The sequence below is a fragment of the Gracilinanus agilis genome, chromosome 3 (assembly GCF_016433145.1).
Source record: "Gracilinanus agilis isolate LMUSP501 chromosome 3, AgileGrace, whole genome shotgun sequence".
Lineage (NCBI taxonomy): Eukaryota > Metazoa > Chordata > Mammalia > Didelphimorphia > Didelphidae > Gracilinanus > Gracilinanus agilis.
Window position 1 is genome coordinate 43,060,095 of NC_058132.1, and position 17,642 is coordinate 43,077,736.

The following is a 17,642-nucleotide window of genomic DNA, read 5'->3' on the forward strand; positions in this document are numbered from 1 at the left end:
TTCAACATAGTGATTTTATCAGCTTTCCTGAATCCAATCATTATTCTTATGCAAATGATTCAGCCACTTACCCAGCCCTAACTTCTCTTCCAAGCAAGCCTCAAGTCTCACAACTCCAACTTCTTTTTGGACCTCTTGAGTGTCTAATAGATGTAGATAGCAGAATCTCTAAACTCAGCACATTCAAATCTGAACTGTTTTTTTGTTTTGTTTTTGCTTCGAACTCTCTCTTCTTCCTAATTACCCTATTTCTTTTGAGGATGACACTACTCTCCCAGTCAACCATGCTCACAAACTGAATATCACTTTCAACTCCTCACCCTCTCACACTCATCCATATCTAATCTGTTACCAAGGTCTTTTGGTTTTACTCATGTGACATCTTTTCAGTATACCCGCTTCTTTCCTTTGAATCACAACCAATATGGTGCAGGACCTCATCCCCTCAGACATGGAATACTGCAATAGTCTTCTGGTTGGTCTCCTCACCATAAGTTTGCTCACTGAAGTCCACCCTCCATTCAGATGTCAAAATTATCTTCCTAAAGTTCAAGCTGGACCATATCATCCCTCTTTACCAACAAACTCCCATAGGTCACTATTTCCTACAGGAAACAAACATAAAAATCAAAGTCCTTCATAAGCTCCACCACTTCAGGCTTTTTACACCTTAACCACTGATTTCCCCACTGACCCTCACCACTTACATGCAGTTATAATTGGCCTCTCCTTATTCCTCAAACAGAACTCTCCATCTGTAAGGAAGGCATTTTCACTGCCTGCCCTATATGCCTAGAATATTCTTCCTTCTCATTTCTGCCCCCAGGCTTCCTTGAAACCCAACTTGAAATATTTACCTTCTACAAGAAAGCTTTTGAGATTTCTCACTCTACCCTCAGCATTAACTGAAGTGCTTTTCCACTGTAGGTTATCTGTAATTGATCCAGCTTAGTTGTTTGTATATTGTCTTCCCCATTAGACTGCTAAGCGCCTTGAGAGCAAGAAAAGTCTTGTCTTTCATTTTATTTCCATCATGTGGCACTGTGTCTGATGCACTGACACTTCCCTCACTTACTATCTCATGCTTGGATTCATCACTTCTAAAAAAATTATTAAATTTTTTGAAATAAAGCTGGTTAAATGCTGAACAAGGGAGAATCATACTGAAGAATGCTGATGATATAAAAATAAAAAAGCATTCACAAAATTAATTTTAAGCTGAAATGCATAAGAAAGAAAAAAGTAATACCTACAGTGTTGTTTAGTTATATATCCAAAGTAAAATGCAATCATATTTCAGGGGGAAAAGATTATTTGAATGAATCCCATTAATTACTTTTTAAAAGGTGGTTCTAAAATGGCATCATTTTCTTCCTGTGTAAAATGCAGGGTTTGGAAATGAGAGAGATTATTGTGAACAAAGAAACTCCAGTTTATTGATTAAGTTGGAAGCAAAGATGCAAAAGTTTTGGAAGAAAGTTAAGAAGGAAAAGGTCTGGAGGTAACTAGTATGGATTACATTTTCAAGTTTAACTGAGGAGGGAAGGAGAGATACAGGAGCATAGCAAGAAAGAATGGTAGGATGAAATGAGGGTTTTTAGGGATTTTTATTTTAACCCATCCCTTCTGTCTTAGTAACACCTCTAAGAGAGAAGAGCAGGAAGAGCTGGACAGTCAGGGTTAAGTGACTTGCCCAGGGTCACACAGCTAGGAAATATCTGAAGCCATATTTGAACCCCAATTATCCCTAGATCTGGCACTCTATTCAATGCTATCAAGTCACTCCAAAATGAGGGTTATTTAATGACAAAAGATGTAAAAAACAAAAAGAGGTATTACCAAGTTTGTAAGCACCAGAGGAGAAGTCAGAAGACTGAAGAATACATGAAGAGAAAAAGAGTTTAAAAAGACAGGCACAGCAAAATGCAGGTGGAAGAGATGACTGGGAGACAATCAATAGGAAATGATAGGATCACTTGATAGAGAGAGGCAATACTTGAATATTCATGTCTAGGGGATAGCACTGAAAAGGAGAAAGGGTGCCAATTCACACTAGACAGGAAAGAAAAAAGAGATAGTGAGGAAAACTTAAGTGCTATTAGATGAGCAAAAGTGAATTCTCCTGACAAATGGTCACTATTATTGGTGAAGACTGAGGATAAGTCCTCTTGTATGTAAGAGTCTCTGACCTTGGCAGCAACCATCTAGGTTTTGGCTGCCAGCAGAAGTGATTTCTGAAACAACTTCTAGAAGATGACCAACACTGGGTAAATGGAACCAAGTGATGTCCTGGGGTGTTAGAAGAAAGATATGTCTTTTTTTATTTTTTAAACCTTTTCCTTCTGTCTTAGAATCAATATTAAGTATTTGTTCCAAGGCAAAATAGCAACAAGGGCTAGACTAAGTAAGTGACTTGCCCTAGATCATACAATTAGGAAGTACTCTTAGTCAAATTTGACCCTAGGACCCCTCCCATTTCTAGGTCTCGCTCTCAATGCACAGAGCTATCTAGCTGCCCTGAAAATACAAATCTTTGGTGAAATGTTTCAAGTACAGAGCTGAAGTGATATGCCTATTCAATAAGTCCATAAAGTGTTTCTTATTATAAGGTCTTCAGTATAAAGTTCCTAAAAGAAAACAAGACTTCTGTGCTACTATTTGATGACTTGTGACAATATGCATTTGTGGGACTTTTTTATTTTATTTTATACATTTCTTTTATGGTAGGAAAAATCTGTCCTATATCTAATCTATATATTTAATATCTTTCTAGAAGGAACTCTGTTAATATATTTTAGGTATATTCTAAACATGGAGCATCCCAAAACTCTGGGCTAAAGGTTCCATAGGACATATTCTAGTTGACTTGAGCTCATCACTGGAGCCCATTTTATGGGAAAGTGTGTCCATATTTCCCAAGATGAGAGTCTTTGGAGAAAAAAAATATACAAATGTCCCCTTAACTTCTTTGTAAGTCACTAAAATACATGTAATCACTTAATATTTTTTACATTCTCAAACTGTTTATGAAACATTAACAAAATGAAAACATGACTCTTTTTGTCCACAAAACTGCCTATGAAACAAAGGAAATACCAACACACCCTGAAACTAGTTTCAACTTTTTAATTCAACAGGGATTCACATGTATGCAAAAAAGTTACTATCCATAATATCCAACACAATTTTTTATTAGAATATTAAGAAAAATAGTTCAAAACAACAAATGAAAATAAAGATTTAAATCAAATAGACAAACAAATTGGAATAAGAATGATTTATTTATTCAAAGATGACCAAAAAAGACTGAAAAACATAAGTCTTGAAAAGTATTAAATATCAACAGGAACAATGGCATGAATGAAATATATGAGGTGTTGTAAAGGAAATTGACACCTCAGTTAAACTACTGAGATGACCACAACGGTGATAGAAAGAATAGAGAGAAAAAAGGGGAGAGGAAAAAAATAAAGCTGAACAATGAATGCCAATTTATGTTTAGTAAAAATTGTGTATATTAAAAAGAGTTTTCACAAACAAAAACAATTCAGCCAAAATTAGAAGGATAAAAGCAAAGTGGGGAATTTTTACTCAGCAAGTTTCTTTGATAAAAGTTTCATTTTTCAAATATATAGGAAATTGAGTCAAATTTATAAAAATAAAGTGAATGTTACAAAATTATAGAAAGTGAGCAATACTTAAAAAATGAAATACATGAAGATATGCCAGGCCAACCTTTTGTAGAATACTGCATATGTTTTTCATGTATTGATTACTTACTGCTAATTTTTCCTCTTTTCCCCATACTTTTTATCTTTAAGAAATACTAAAGATGAATAAAAATGAATTAAAATATGTTATGACTTTCGGAGAGAGTGATTCTGAAGAAAAATTAAATTAAAAAAGAAAATATATTTATGCAAAGAAACAAAAGAAACAACAGAGAATCATGACAGGTAGGATATGGGTAAATATTAATGCAGGCAAGACTACAAAAACAGAAAAAGAAAGAAGGAACAAATGATGACTTTAGGTAAGCAATTACAAATTTTGCATAGATATATATAACATAGTAGTGATGAGGGTTCTCAAGTATTTTCACCTCAGACTTTAGCCAAGAGCAGGACATTTAATAATTTCTTGTCTTAGGTTAATGATTCCTTCCTTCAAAAGGAGGATTTACCCAGTAGAAATTCTATACTGGAACTGATACTTGCAAACAGATTTAAAAACTGGTTGCTAATTTGGAAATACGCCCAAAGGGCACTAAAAGACTGTCTGCCCTTTGAACCAATCATACAACTATTGGGTTTATACCACAAAGAGATCAAAAGGAAAAAGACTTGTACAAAAATATTTATAGCCTCGCTCTTTGTGGTGGCAAAAAAATTAGAAAATGGGGGGATGCCCTTCAATTGGGGAATGGCTGAACAAATTGTGGTATCTGTTGGTGATGGAATACTATTGTGCTCAAAGGAATAATGAACTGGAGGAATTCCATGTGAACTGGAAAGACCTCCAGGAATTGATACAGAGTGAAATGAGCAGAACCAGGAGAACTTTATACACAGAGACTGATACACTGTGGTAAAATTGAATGTAATGGACTTCTCTACTAGCAGCAATGCAATGACCCAGAACAATTCTGAGGGACTTATGAGAAAGAACACTATCCACATTCAGAAGAATTGTGGGAGAAGAAACACAGAAGAAAAAAAAAAACTGCTTTATCACATGGGTTGATGGGGATATGATTGGGGATGTAGACTCTAAATGATCACCCTAATGCAAATGTTAATAATATTGGAAATAGGTCTTGATCAATGACACATGTAAAACCCAGTGGTATTATGCGTCAGCTATTGGGGTGGGGGTGGGGGGATGAGGGAAGGGAAAGAATATGAATCCTGTAACCGCAGGAAACTGCTCTTAATTAATTAATTAAAAGTTTAAAAATAAGAATAAAAAGTGGTTGCTAGGGTAGAAATGATAGGAACCTAGTGGGGAAGGGATTTTCCAACCTTTCAGTTTGTGTCAGCAGAAGAATAAAGACTGACATAAAACATGAAGAGTTTTCAAAGGATTCAGAGCAGGTAGGTGCAGGAAAGCTATCGTTGTGTAAAATTCTGTCAGAGAAATCAGTCCAGGAAGAATATTTCAAGAAAATAGTTCTAAAAGACAGAAATAATTCCTGAGTAGGAAAAGGGAGAGTTGCAGAGAACTTTGAATGTTTCCCCAAACTTTTTATAATCAGAAATTTCATTTTTTCATCATTGTTGCATGAAAATTATATCAACTAAGAAAACAAGTTAAGTAACCACTTAGAGAAAGCATATTATAGTGAAAAAGCTCAGAGACCCAACTGAGAAAAGTTGAGTTCTGCCCCCAACACTAACTATATGGCTCTAGGCAAGATGAGCAAGTAAAATTTATGAAAACAGCACTGGATTATGAGCCAAGAGGGCAGATTTCTTGTTCTACGTCAGTTACTAACTGCCTGCATAACTTTTTTTGTATCTCATGTTTTGATTAAGCATTACTTTACTTAAAGTTAAAAAAGGGGGTTGGAGTAAATGAACTTCAAAGAATTTTGACTTTTATGATCTGAAGCCCATTAAACAACCCATTTAACCCTAAGTGCCCTCCATCTATTAAAGAAGGATAATGAAACAAATACTTGTTCCTTTTTTTTCTTGCTTTATTAAGATAATTAGTTTTTTATACTTCAATACTGAATAATAACGGTAATAATGAACATACTTGCTTTACCACTGATCTATCTGGAAAACGTTATACGTTTATCCACGAATACAAATATGACTGGCTCTTTGATTAAGTACTAATTACCATTTTAAGGAAAGCTCCATTTATTCTAATGCTCTCGAGTATTTAAAAAAAAAAAAACAGGAACGGATGTTAGATTTTGTGAAAAAGATTTTTCTACATCTTTCGAAATAATAAGGATTTTTGTTGTTATTAAATGAAATATTGAACCAGTTTTATATTCCCATTATAAATCCAGCCTGGTCAAAGTATATGATTTTTGTGATGTATTGCTGTACTCTTCTTGCTAGTATTTAATTTAAAAATTTTGCATCAATATTCACTGAGGATATTGTATATACTTTTTCTTCCACTAATTTCACTATACTTGCTCTAGGTTTCAAGATTATATTTGGGACAAAGAAGGATTTCTGTAAGATATCTTCTTTACCTATTTTCCCCCAAATAGTTTATGCAGTATTGGAATTGTTCTTCAAATATTTCACAGAATCCACTCCATCCTTAGTAGTCTTAGGCTGCTTATACATCTGGTACTAGTATTTTTTGCTAAGAGGTCAGTTATAGCCTGTAGTTTATTTCAAGTACTATATAAATCTCGGAAATTTATATTTTTTTGCACAGATTTATCTATCTTATTTTGATTGCCAATATTATAGGCATAGCTAGGCAAATTAGTACCTAATCATTGCTATTATTACTATTTAATGGTTTGTGAATTCATATTTTTTTCATTTTTAATACTAGCAATTTAGTTTTTTTTCCTTTTTAAAAAATCTAATTAGCTAATGACATTTCCCCCCACTTTCTAGTTTTTTTAGCATACCCAATTTGTTGACCTCCTCTCTTCAACCAATAAAAACCTATACAGATATAAATCTCCTCTAAGTACTACTTTGGCTGTATCCTATAAATTTGATATATTATATCTCACTGTCACCTTAAATGAAATAATTGTTTCTATGATTTGTTGAACTAGCCATTCAACAGGATATTTTAATGTCCAGTTAATTTCTAATATTTGCTGTGAAGATACTTTATTAATCAAAATTGAATGCATTTAATATTTCCACATCATAGCATATATTTGTAAGATATATTTTTTTAAACCCTTACCTTCTGTCTCCTAGGTGGAAGAGTGGTAACGGTAGGCAATGGGGGTCAAGTGACTTGCCCAGGGTCACACAGCTGGGAAGTGTCTGAGGTCACATTTGAACCTAGGACCTCCCGTATATTTGTGAGATTTTTAAAGCAGTAACACATGGACAATTTTAGTGATATTGCCACGCCATTCGATATTACCCAGATCTATTATAGCTAACTTTTATAAAAAAAAATTTTAGAATAAAGTATATTTATTTAAAAAAAAAAGAATATTCAAAAGAATTTAAAATACTATATTATTTCTACTTATACATTTAGTATCAACATTAATTCACTCTCTAGTAAAATGTAGTCTTCTTTTAATTAGATCTATTTTTTGTGACTTTGTAAAATCTTGATTGCTACCCCAGCCTTTTCTACATTAGCTAAAGCATAAGTGATTTTGCTCCTATCCCTTATTTTAATTCTGTATGTGTCATTCTATTTCAAGTTTTCTTCTTGCCGATAATATATTGTTGGATTTTTGGTATCTATTCCATTCAGCTATGTCTTCTTCTCTTTTATAGAAGAGTACATCCTATTGACATTATAATGACTACTAATTATGTATTTGCCCTTTATTATAATCTCTCATACATTCTCTTTTTTCCCTGGCTAGTAAAAAAAAAAGGAAAAATGATTCATAATATAAAAAAGCAGCCCTTTTTGTTATGACAAAGAACTAGAAACTCTGAGGAGTATGATCAAACAAGTTACAGTATATAAAACTGGAAAAATTAGCAGATAAAAACAGTATTATAGAGAAAAAAATAAATTAGACTTTAGAAATCTGACTGGGCAGTTAGGTATCACAGGGCTTGGAATCAGGAGGCCTCATCTTCATGAGTTTAAATTTGGTCTCAGACTGTGTGATCCTGTGCTAAACACTTAACTCTGTCTGCCTCAGTTTTTCACCTATATAATGTGCATGTGCAAGGGAAGGAAATGACAAACCACTCCAGAATCTTTACCAAGACAAACCCAAATGGGGTCAATAAAGGGTCAGACATGACTGAAAAACAAATGAACAAATATTCAAAAGACTGAGGACACTCAACCTCTTGACAATGAACTTAAAAATGAATAGAGGTTTGTTTTCAGACAGCTAATAGGCTGTTATTTTTTTTTTTTAAATTTTAAACCCTTAACTTCTGTGTATTGACTTATAGGTGGAAGATTGGTAAGGGTAGGCAATGGGGGTCAAGTGACTTGCCCAGGGTCACACAGCTGGGAAGTGTCTGAGGCCAGATTTGAACCTAGGACCTCCTGTCTCTAGGCCTGGCTCTCAATCCACTGAGCTACCCAGCTGCCCCCTGTTGTTATTTTTTGCTGGATTATGCACTATCAAAACTTTATTTTGAGGGATTTCCTTTTAGAATCTGCTCAGATGGGATGGGGGTTGATAATGTTAGGAACAAATTAATTAAAAAGACAATTTTGAAAATAAAGATCTTTAAATGTGGTTTGTAGACTGCCTTTACTTTTAACACAATAAATGTTAAAGTGGTTTTAAACATGCATATGCAGTTTGATAATCTTTATTCCCTTACTAATATTAGCAGTTTGGGGCTTTCAAGCCTCTTACAAAAAACAAACAAACAAACAAACAAACAAAAAAAAAAAAAAAAACAGAGAAATGATAAATGCCAGTTCTAAGGTTCCTATACTGGTTCTATAGCACAAAGGTAGTGTGATTGGTTAGGTCACAAGGTCAACATTTACTAAACACCTTAGAGAGTATATATGACTATGCTTCATGTTCAAATTTGCTTTGCAACATAATGTCACACAAGTGGAATTAAACTTCTATCTCTAAACATATTTTGTTGCAAATGCTTTCAGAAAAATCAAGATTTCATTATCCTGCTGCCTGAAAGGCCAGACTTGGGATAGAACTTTGCAGTTACAGAGGTAAACTGTGAATACGACAGAAATAAATGAAAAGAAAATATTTTCAAAGAAATAGTCCAAATTAATGTCTAATTAGATAAGGAGTTCAACATGTGGGCTAGCATTTCACTCAAAAATCACTTTCACTTATCAAAGGAATCAATTTGAAATCCCTAATAAAGCATGAGAAAAGATGTTTAAGCAATTACAAAGAATCATCTATTACCCACTACCCACCCCACTGGGAAGATAATAAAAATAAAGGAAAACTACTGTCATAACTTCAGTAAGAGGAAAAGTCATAGATACTTAGGCCTATCACCACACATGTCACACAAAGAATACAAGTGCCCCGTAGAATATTTAAGACACTGACATAATCTGAAAAGAAAAATCTCTCCTTTCGACATTGTTTCAAAAATCCAGCACTATTTGTGGTTTTTATATATAGTGACCTCAGCAAAAGAAACTGGAATGATTGTTTCAAAAATCCAGCACTATTTGTGGTTTTTATATATAGTGACCTCAGCAAAAGAAACTGGAATGTTTATTATTACCAATGGGGAATCAAAATAACACCTGCAAGCAAGAAACTTGTTTCTGGAAATAAAAAGGTTTGAAAAAACCGTTTGTGCCAGTGTTTAGATTTGACATTTTAAAACTATTCCCCAGAGCAAAGGCATCCAAAGAAGAACTAACTTTTTCAATAGGAAGGAAAAAATAACACCCACGTTCCTCCTAGAAAACATTTCACCTAAAGCAGTAAAACCCACCAAATATACTTTGAATCTTCCTTTAAGATTATCCCCAATTTATAGTGTACATATCTTGTATACATAGATGTTTGTATGTTGTCTTCCCCATTAGACTGTAAGGTCCTCGAGAACAGGATATTTTACCTTTCTTTGCAAAACCCAGAGCTGAACTTAAAGACAGTAGTCACTTAAAACCTTGCTGAATAAATGAAAGCAACAGGAAACAAATCCTTTGATAGAGAAAGGTTGAAGATGGGAGATAAAAGTGTGGAGGATTGAGGATGTAATATACAGAAGACAAGAAGGGATAGGATCAAGTTCTCAAAAGGGGTGGGAGGTAAGGGTAGGGAGTAGGGAAGGAAAAGAGGCTATTCTAAGAAAATAGATGATTTTCCAGAGACTAAGGGAAGGAAAGGAATTAGGCTGATGTCAGATTGTTTTAGAATGAAGAGAATGAATAGAGGAATGTCATGTTAAATGGATCTACTTTTCTCAGTCTATAAAAATTAAAACCTGAGAGAGAAGGGAAGAAAGAAGAAAAACATTTAGAAAAGTGTCTTGAGGGAAATGAGACAGGGGAAGAATAAAAGTCTCTCACATACACACACTTACACACACACACAACCCTGGATTGCTGGAAAGGATATCAATTATATAAAGACAGATATCACACATCACACATTCAGTAGGTGATATCAGTGGATAGAGAGGAAGGTCTAGAGATGGGAGGTCCTGGGTTCAAATTTGACCTCAGCTACTTCCTAGTTCCCTGGGCATGTCCCATAATTCCCACTGCCTACAAACCAAAACACAATAATAATTCTAAGACAGAAAGTAAAGATTGTTGTTAAAGTGCTTAAGATAGTGTTTCTTGGCACAAAGTGCTATATAAATTTTGATTATTACGATTAGCAGCAACAGCACCTTAGCATTATTAGTATTAAATAGGAAATCCTTTCATCAAGTTTCTTTCCATTCACCTACATCAGCTTTTCATAAGTTAGGAAGGCATTACAATTACAAATGTATTCTGTTGGTCAAAAACATAACATATTTAATCTGCTTTTACTGAGTCATATTTACTAAGTCAAATGCCATCCAACCAATTTCAACCATTCTCTTCCAATGACATTTATCTTGCATAGAGTCTTTCACTGTCATGTTATCTCCACTATAAAAACAGTCTCCCAATCAGAGCCTCAAGTCTTTCTGCCACTCTAATCAATTTTTTTCACAATTCAAAGATATAGGCTGAAATCATTCTTATGCTAAAAATCATTGAATGGTTCTATATTTTAAACGAAGACCAAAATACTTTGGCTGGCATTCCAGGCCTTCCCTAATTTATAGCCCCATCAAAAAAGACTACGCTCAGTTAAAACTTTGTCCAATATGGACTCAAATCAAAATTTACCACTGTGAAAATTGTTTGGCCATAATCGTTTTGCTAATATATTTTGATACCACTTAATTTATGTATCTGTTTTAAATTAGATCCCATATACTCATTAAGAGGGCAAGTTACTAAGTACTGATGAAAACTTACAAAGTTCATTGTCCAAAAGCTGATGAACTCCTGCAAATGACAGCATTTGTGACATAAAAGAAACAGAGTCTAACTGTAAAAGATTAGCTGTTTCTCCTTTTGTATGGCATTTTAAATCTAGTTCCAAAAGAGAATCTACAAAAATTTGGCCTTTGACAGGTCTCCATTGCAAAATGAACAGTTTTTCATCTTGCCTTTTCCCCTACCCTGTGGACAGTATAGTCAACTCATCACAGCAAGATTTTTTGTTCAAGATCTCATTTGTGGTGTGTAATTTTTCTACATCATTTTGTATAATTTTTATTGTCTTTTCCATGTGTATAGAGACAGAAACAAACATCAGCAAACCAGACAAATATCTAAGAAGATTTTCCCTTCTCCAGCCCTAAGATGAAATTTCATTCCTAGGGATGAGCCAGTAGTTTCTTAGATAAATTTCAACCTGAGAATGTTTATTTCTGAAAACAGATTGCTCTAAACCTAAATAACTTGGTTTACAAAGAAAAAAGAGAATTACTTACCTTGTCTCTGGATTATAGCCCAATATATAAAAAAATGAATCCACACGAGCTTTAAACTCTCTGGCAGCAAATATGTCAGAAAAATGGGAGATATTACACTTCCCTCTGAAAATTAAGAAAAAAGGATTTCAGGTAAACTTAAAAAAATTTTACAAGTCAGAATAATTACAAGAAAGGAAGACAAATACTAAACTCATTTGGGGGTATTAGGAAAATGTTTAAAAAAACAATCTATAACCCTTTCTCTCATTAGTTGTGATATCACATTTGATTTCTACCAAAGACAGAGGTATAGTCAGAGGAGTCTAGAAACTAGAGGAAACGTTAGAGTTCATGCAGTCCATCACTTATTTTCACAGAAGAGCAAATTAAAGGCCAGATAAGTGACCTCCCCAAAGTAACAGCAAATGGGTGGTACAGTTAGAAGTCAAATTTCAGTATGGCCTAGAAGAGACAGCATAGGCATGGAGTCAGAGGAGCTAGTTTCAAACTGTGACTCTATTACTTAATGAACACTTATTAATTAAGCAGTTATTGTGATATAATATATACTCAAGTATATACTCAATCTTGGTATATACAGACAAAAGTCGAATACCCATGCCCTCAAAGAGTCTATCTACATTGAAGGAAGTATCCCAAGGAGTGATTGAACAGGGAGACCAAGGGCAATGAAATAAATTTGAGGAAACTGAACTAGATGATGTCAAAGATCCCTTCCAAATCTAAATCTATAATTTTTGATTCTCAAAATCTAGCTATATCTCTACAACATCATGTCATCCAAATATAGTAGTTAAGTATATATAACAATACCAGTTACTAGTTGGCAGATACTGTGCTAAGCTGTGGGGATACAAAGAAAAGTGAAAGACAGTCATTGTTCTCAGAGAGCTGCCAATCTAATGGAAGAGACAGCATACAAATAGCAACTCAAAGACAAACTGTGGATAAATCAACAAAGGGAAAACAGATAAAACAGAATAATCAACAATGGGAAGACATAAAACTGAGGATAAACAAAGGGAAGATTTAAAACAGTAGAATTTTCATACAGGTAAAATTTTAGGAGAGTCATTAAGAAAGCCAAGAAGGAGAGAAATTTAGGCATGGTGAACAGTCGGAGAAAGTTACCAGACTAAGGAGACAGAGCACAAACAGCAAGCACATGTGGGAATGTGGCAGGTGTAAGAATAGAATGAAAGAGGAAGGGCAGGTTATAAAGGGTTTTGAGTAAGGGTTATGGAGAACAAACATAAGATTTTATATTTGATTGCAGAGGTGTTAAGGAGCCACCAACAATGCTTAGTAGGTTGGTAACAAGATGAGACAAGAACTCTAGGAAAATAGAATAAAATAAAGTCTTCAAAAAGAGAGTCAAAGTAAGTAATGAGGGCCTGTCAGAAGGAGTATACTGGAGATATACAAATATAAGATTAGAAATTGGGGGTTGATAGGAAAGAGACAAGGATGAAACCATGGTTGTGAGTACGGGTGAGTAAAAGGAAGGTGATATCTTTGGCAATAATAGGGAATAATAATAGTATAATAATAAAAAGAGGACAATTTGGGAAGAAAGATTATGAGTTCAGTTTTGTACAGATGGAATTTAAAATGCTATCTGTTGGCTGAATATTGACTTGGAAAAAAACACAAATTCACATTACCTATGTTGAATTATATTTTTACTCATTTTTCTAAACATTTCCAAATTACATTTTTTAAATTTATTTTTATTTTTATTTTTTTATTTTAAACCCTTAACTTCTGTGTATTGACTTTCCACTCTAAAGCAACCAAAATTAAACCCAAATTAAACCCAAATTAAAAACCCAAATTAAAGACTGAGAAAATACACTGCTGAAAAAGTAAAGGAAAAAAAATTATATATTGCCAGAACAGATACACTCTAGTAGGAATTAAACTTTTATCTTAAAAATTACTCACATATTTAGGAAAAACTATAGACTCAGTTTTTTTGTTTTTGTTTTTGTTTTTAAACCCTTAACTTCTGTGTATTGACTTATAGGTGGAAGATTGGTAAGGGTAGGCAATGGGGGTCAAGTGACTTGCCCAGGGTCACACAGCTGGGAAGTGTCTGAGGCTGGATTTGAACCTAGGACCTCCTGTCTCTAGGCCTGGCTCTCAATCCACTGAGCTACCCAGCTGCCCCCTCCAAATTACATTTTAATCTGGATTGGGTCCTTCTGAAAAGTCTGATAAAGAAACATACCATTCCAGGTGCCCAAGCAAATAGAAATATGAGAACAAAGATCAGTAAGAGAGGTTGTAGCTAGATAAGCAGATTTTTAAATCATTACATGCAAGTTGATAATATCAAGAAACAAATTAGCATAGAAAGAGAAAAAGAAGAGGGACCAGAAGAACTGTACAATATCCACTTTCAGTGGACATGGCTTAGATTAAGATCAAGGAAAAGAAAGTGAGAAGGAATGGGAAGACAAATAGGAAAACCAGAAGAGAACAGTGTCCTGACAATTTAGAGAAAAGAGGGTAAAAGCAAAAGGCTGCAGAGATGTCAGAAAGGATAGGGCTGAGAAAAGGACACTGGATTTGATCATTAAGAGAGAACTAGTAACTTCAGATAGCAGTTTCAGCTGAATGATGAAGTCAGAAGCTAGACTAAAGAGAGAACTAAGAAAAGAATGGGTGGACAGGAATTGAAGACACCCATTGTAAATAGTTTTCTCAAGGTGTTTAGTTTAAAAAAAAAAGCCAAGATACATATGTTAGTGATGCTAGATGGACTAAAGGAGTTTTTGGGGGGTTTTTTTGCAGATAAAGGAGACATGGGCAGAAAGAACACTTCAGACAGTAGACAAGAAATAATTGAATATAAGGGAGAGAATAGAGATTGATGAAGGAAAGCAATTTGCTGGAAAAGATGAGTTGGAGTGAAGCAAGAATAATTCTTAGTGCAGAGAAAAGTGACCTGTTTATGTGAAGTAAAAGAATCAGCAAAAGGACAACAGGGCAAGGAAACAGCATGAAGGCCAATTAATCACTAAAGGAAAGAGAAGAGAGTCCTTTACTGTTCCTATTCTATCAAGAAATTTGTTTTAAGGGGAATATTTTTGTGGGAGTAGGTATTGGGTAGAATATGACATCTTGCCAGATTTACTAGGCTCTAATTTTCTACCTGTAGGCCTAGTGTTTTTAACTTTTTTGTGACATAAAACCCTTTGGTTATTTAGAGAAGTCTCTGAATTATTTCTCAGAATCATAGTATTAAATTCAAAGTAAAATACATCAGATGGGGATGTGTGTGTGTGGGGGGGGGGGGGTGTAAAGAAAAGAAAGGGAGGAGATTGGAGGCAGTTTTGAAGAGACAGTCTGAAAAGAATTAAGGATTCAAGAGTCTGGAAGTAACAGTCAGACCAAAAAGCTGGGTTGCAAGTCAAAAGGAAAGGTGGAATGACAACAGATTATGACAAGATACAAGAATTTTACATTTCATGATCAAAGATGTGGAACACTTGTAGGTGATGGAAAGATAAAGAAAGGGTATAACCATTTCTGAATATAGCTATAGTGAAAAAAAGTAAGAAATGAGTAAACTGAGGAACTGGAAGCTACAACAGAGGGAGTATAAATATGTATCCTGAAATCTCTTATTAAGAAGATAGTTATTTAGGAGATGACTAAGACTGTGGTTAATTGAGAAAGGTCCTAAACACACTGAAAAATAAAGGCAGAAAATAAGGATCATCATTGTATTTGGTTCTTAGGATACTGATTGGGTGGATCTTTCAAAGGAGAATAACTATTGAGGTAAAGGATAGAGAGAATGAGCTTGGAATAGCAATGCAGAAAAAGAAGTCTTTCAAAATTCCTTGTCTTAAAACAGTAAATGAATGGAATAAGTAAAAGTATAGTCAGTACTAGAAAGGGAAGCCAGGAAGTCTGGGTCATCAGAAGAAAGTCAGGACTAAGTTGGAGTCAGAAGAAGAAAGGGAGAGGAAAGAAGGAGATTAAATCAAAAACATCTTCTTTGCGTTGGAAGGAGGATTACAGAGAGCACCTTAAAAGGGGTGGTTGCTTTAGAGTGGAAAGAAAAAATTCTAGATCCACAATGGGAAAAAGGAAGCAAACAGTGGAGAACAAGGTCTGCATTTTACTTCTTGTACATAAAATTGTATCTATTTCATTTCCTTCTAACTAAAATGGGATAAAAATTTCATGATCAAACAATGAATGACATGAGAGGTATGAGAAGGTGGTCTGCACAAAACAGGAGCTCAGAGGCTGATATTTTTTTTAAATGGTCATGAATTTATTAGCATATAATCTGATACTTTTTACCATATTTAACTGGATAACTAAAAAGCACTTTTAATACTGATCACTTTCTTCTCACTCAAGAAAAATGCAAAAACTAAAACTAAAATCAATTAAGGATAAGCTTGAAAAGACAGGAGAGCAAACAAGACAATTTCATGTTAAAGTCAAATTTCCACAAAAATCACAAAAAAATGTAGATGTCCTTTATAGCCAAAAATTGTAGGGAAGAAAGCATAAAATATATTATTGCCCATATTGCACCAGCCTGACTCAGCTGCCTACTGTTCCTGTATCCCGGGCACTTAGCACAGTGTCTGGCATGTACTATTTTATTAGGTTCTTATTGGGTGAATGATTGACAAATATTCTCTGTCCTACCCATAACACTGGGTTTTTTCCATGTCTAAAATGGTCCCCTTTTTCTCCTTTGCCTCTCAGAAGTGACTTGATTCGAGATTCTGCCCAAATATCACATTCTCTAGAATGCATTTCTGGTCCCTTTCAGTGACTAACCTTTCCCTAGAGATTAATTCAAACTTTTATGTGTATTATTTGTTATTTAATTATATACATATCATCTTCTTCGTTAAAACATAAGTGTCTTGAGGTCAGGAAATTTTTTGCTTTTCCTTTGTTTCTGTAGTTCCTAGCCTCACTTCAGGTTGAATGAATAATTGCTGCCTAATCAAAATCAAAGACCCTTGGCCTTTAATACTGCCTTTAATAATACTATTTTCTAAAATAACATTAGTTTCTAAAATTAAAGGAGGAAAAGATTTTTTGACAGACTTTTAACAATATTAAAGTATTGATAGTATTATTAGCAATAATACTATTACTACTACTAATAATAATATTACTAATAACAACTGTGTACAAACAAGATAAAGACAGAAAAAAGGAGAAAAGGGGGGCTTATATAAGAGATGCTAAGTGGAAAGAAAGGAAAGATTTGAAAACTGGTTGGATATGGGGGGATATGAAAACTGCAAATAAGTATGTAATGGGAAAGTAATATAGGGAATGAGGACAACAGTAATGGGGAAGGAATAGGGAATTAGGGAGATTGGTTCAAATCCAAACTAATTTTTTAAAATTAGCACCTCTTTTTAAATTTCCTCAACTGTAAAATGAAGATAAAAATGCTGGCAATATCTATCAAACAAAATTAACTTAAAAGTACTTTGTATGTAAAGAACTAAAGAAATATAACTTGTTATGGATATTGTCATCAAGTACTAAATTTCTGTTGTGTATAAACCACCGAATAGACATGTACATTAAAGTAACCAGCATTACTAACTAAAAAGGCAAATTCTCTTACATAAGCATCTCTGATGATTCTAAAATCTACCTATCCTGCCAGCATTACTAACTAAAAAGGCAAATTCTCTTACATAAGCATCTCTGATGATTCTAAAATCTACCTATCCTGCGTTAAGCTCTCTACTGACCTCCATTGTTCATCTCCAACTGCATTACAGACATTTCAAAGTAGATATCTATAAGACAAATTAAAACTAAACATGTGCAAAATAAAATTCACTATCTTTTCCCCCAAGCCCTCCCCTTCCTTCCTATTTTCCTGGTACCTCTGGTTAAAAGTGTAGTAATTATCTTGGATTTCTCACTCTCATTTCCCAAATCCAGGTTGTTGCCAAAACCTGTAGGTTCCACCTCTACAGCATCTCTAGAATACACTTC

The 17,642-nt window shown here is 34.2% G+C and overlaps 1 protein-coding gene across 1 annotated transcript in view; it reads right to left on the bottom strand.

Annotated features, from left to right (window-relative positions):
* The window catches only part of RERE (arginine-glutamic acid dipeptide repeats), a 423,478-nt gene that overhangs the window by 219,392 nt on the left and 186,444 nt on the right, over positions 1-17,642 (bottom strand). The window contains exon 7 of the mRNA XM_044667692.1: positions 11,637-11,741. Coding sequence (XP_044523627.1) covers positions 11,637-11,741 — 105 coding nt within the window. The remainder of the gene's footprint in view (positions 1-11,636; positions 11,742-17,642) is intronic.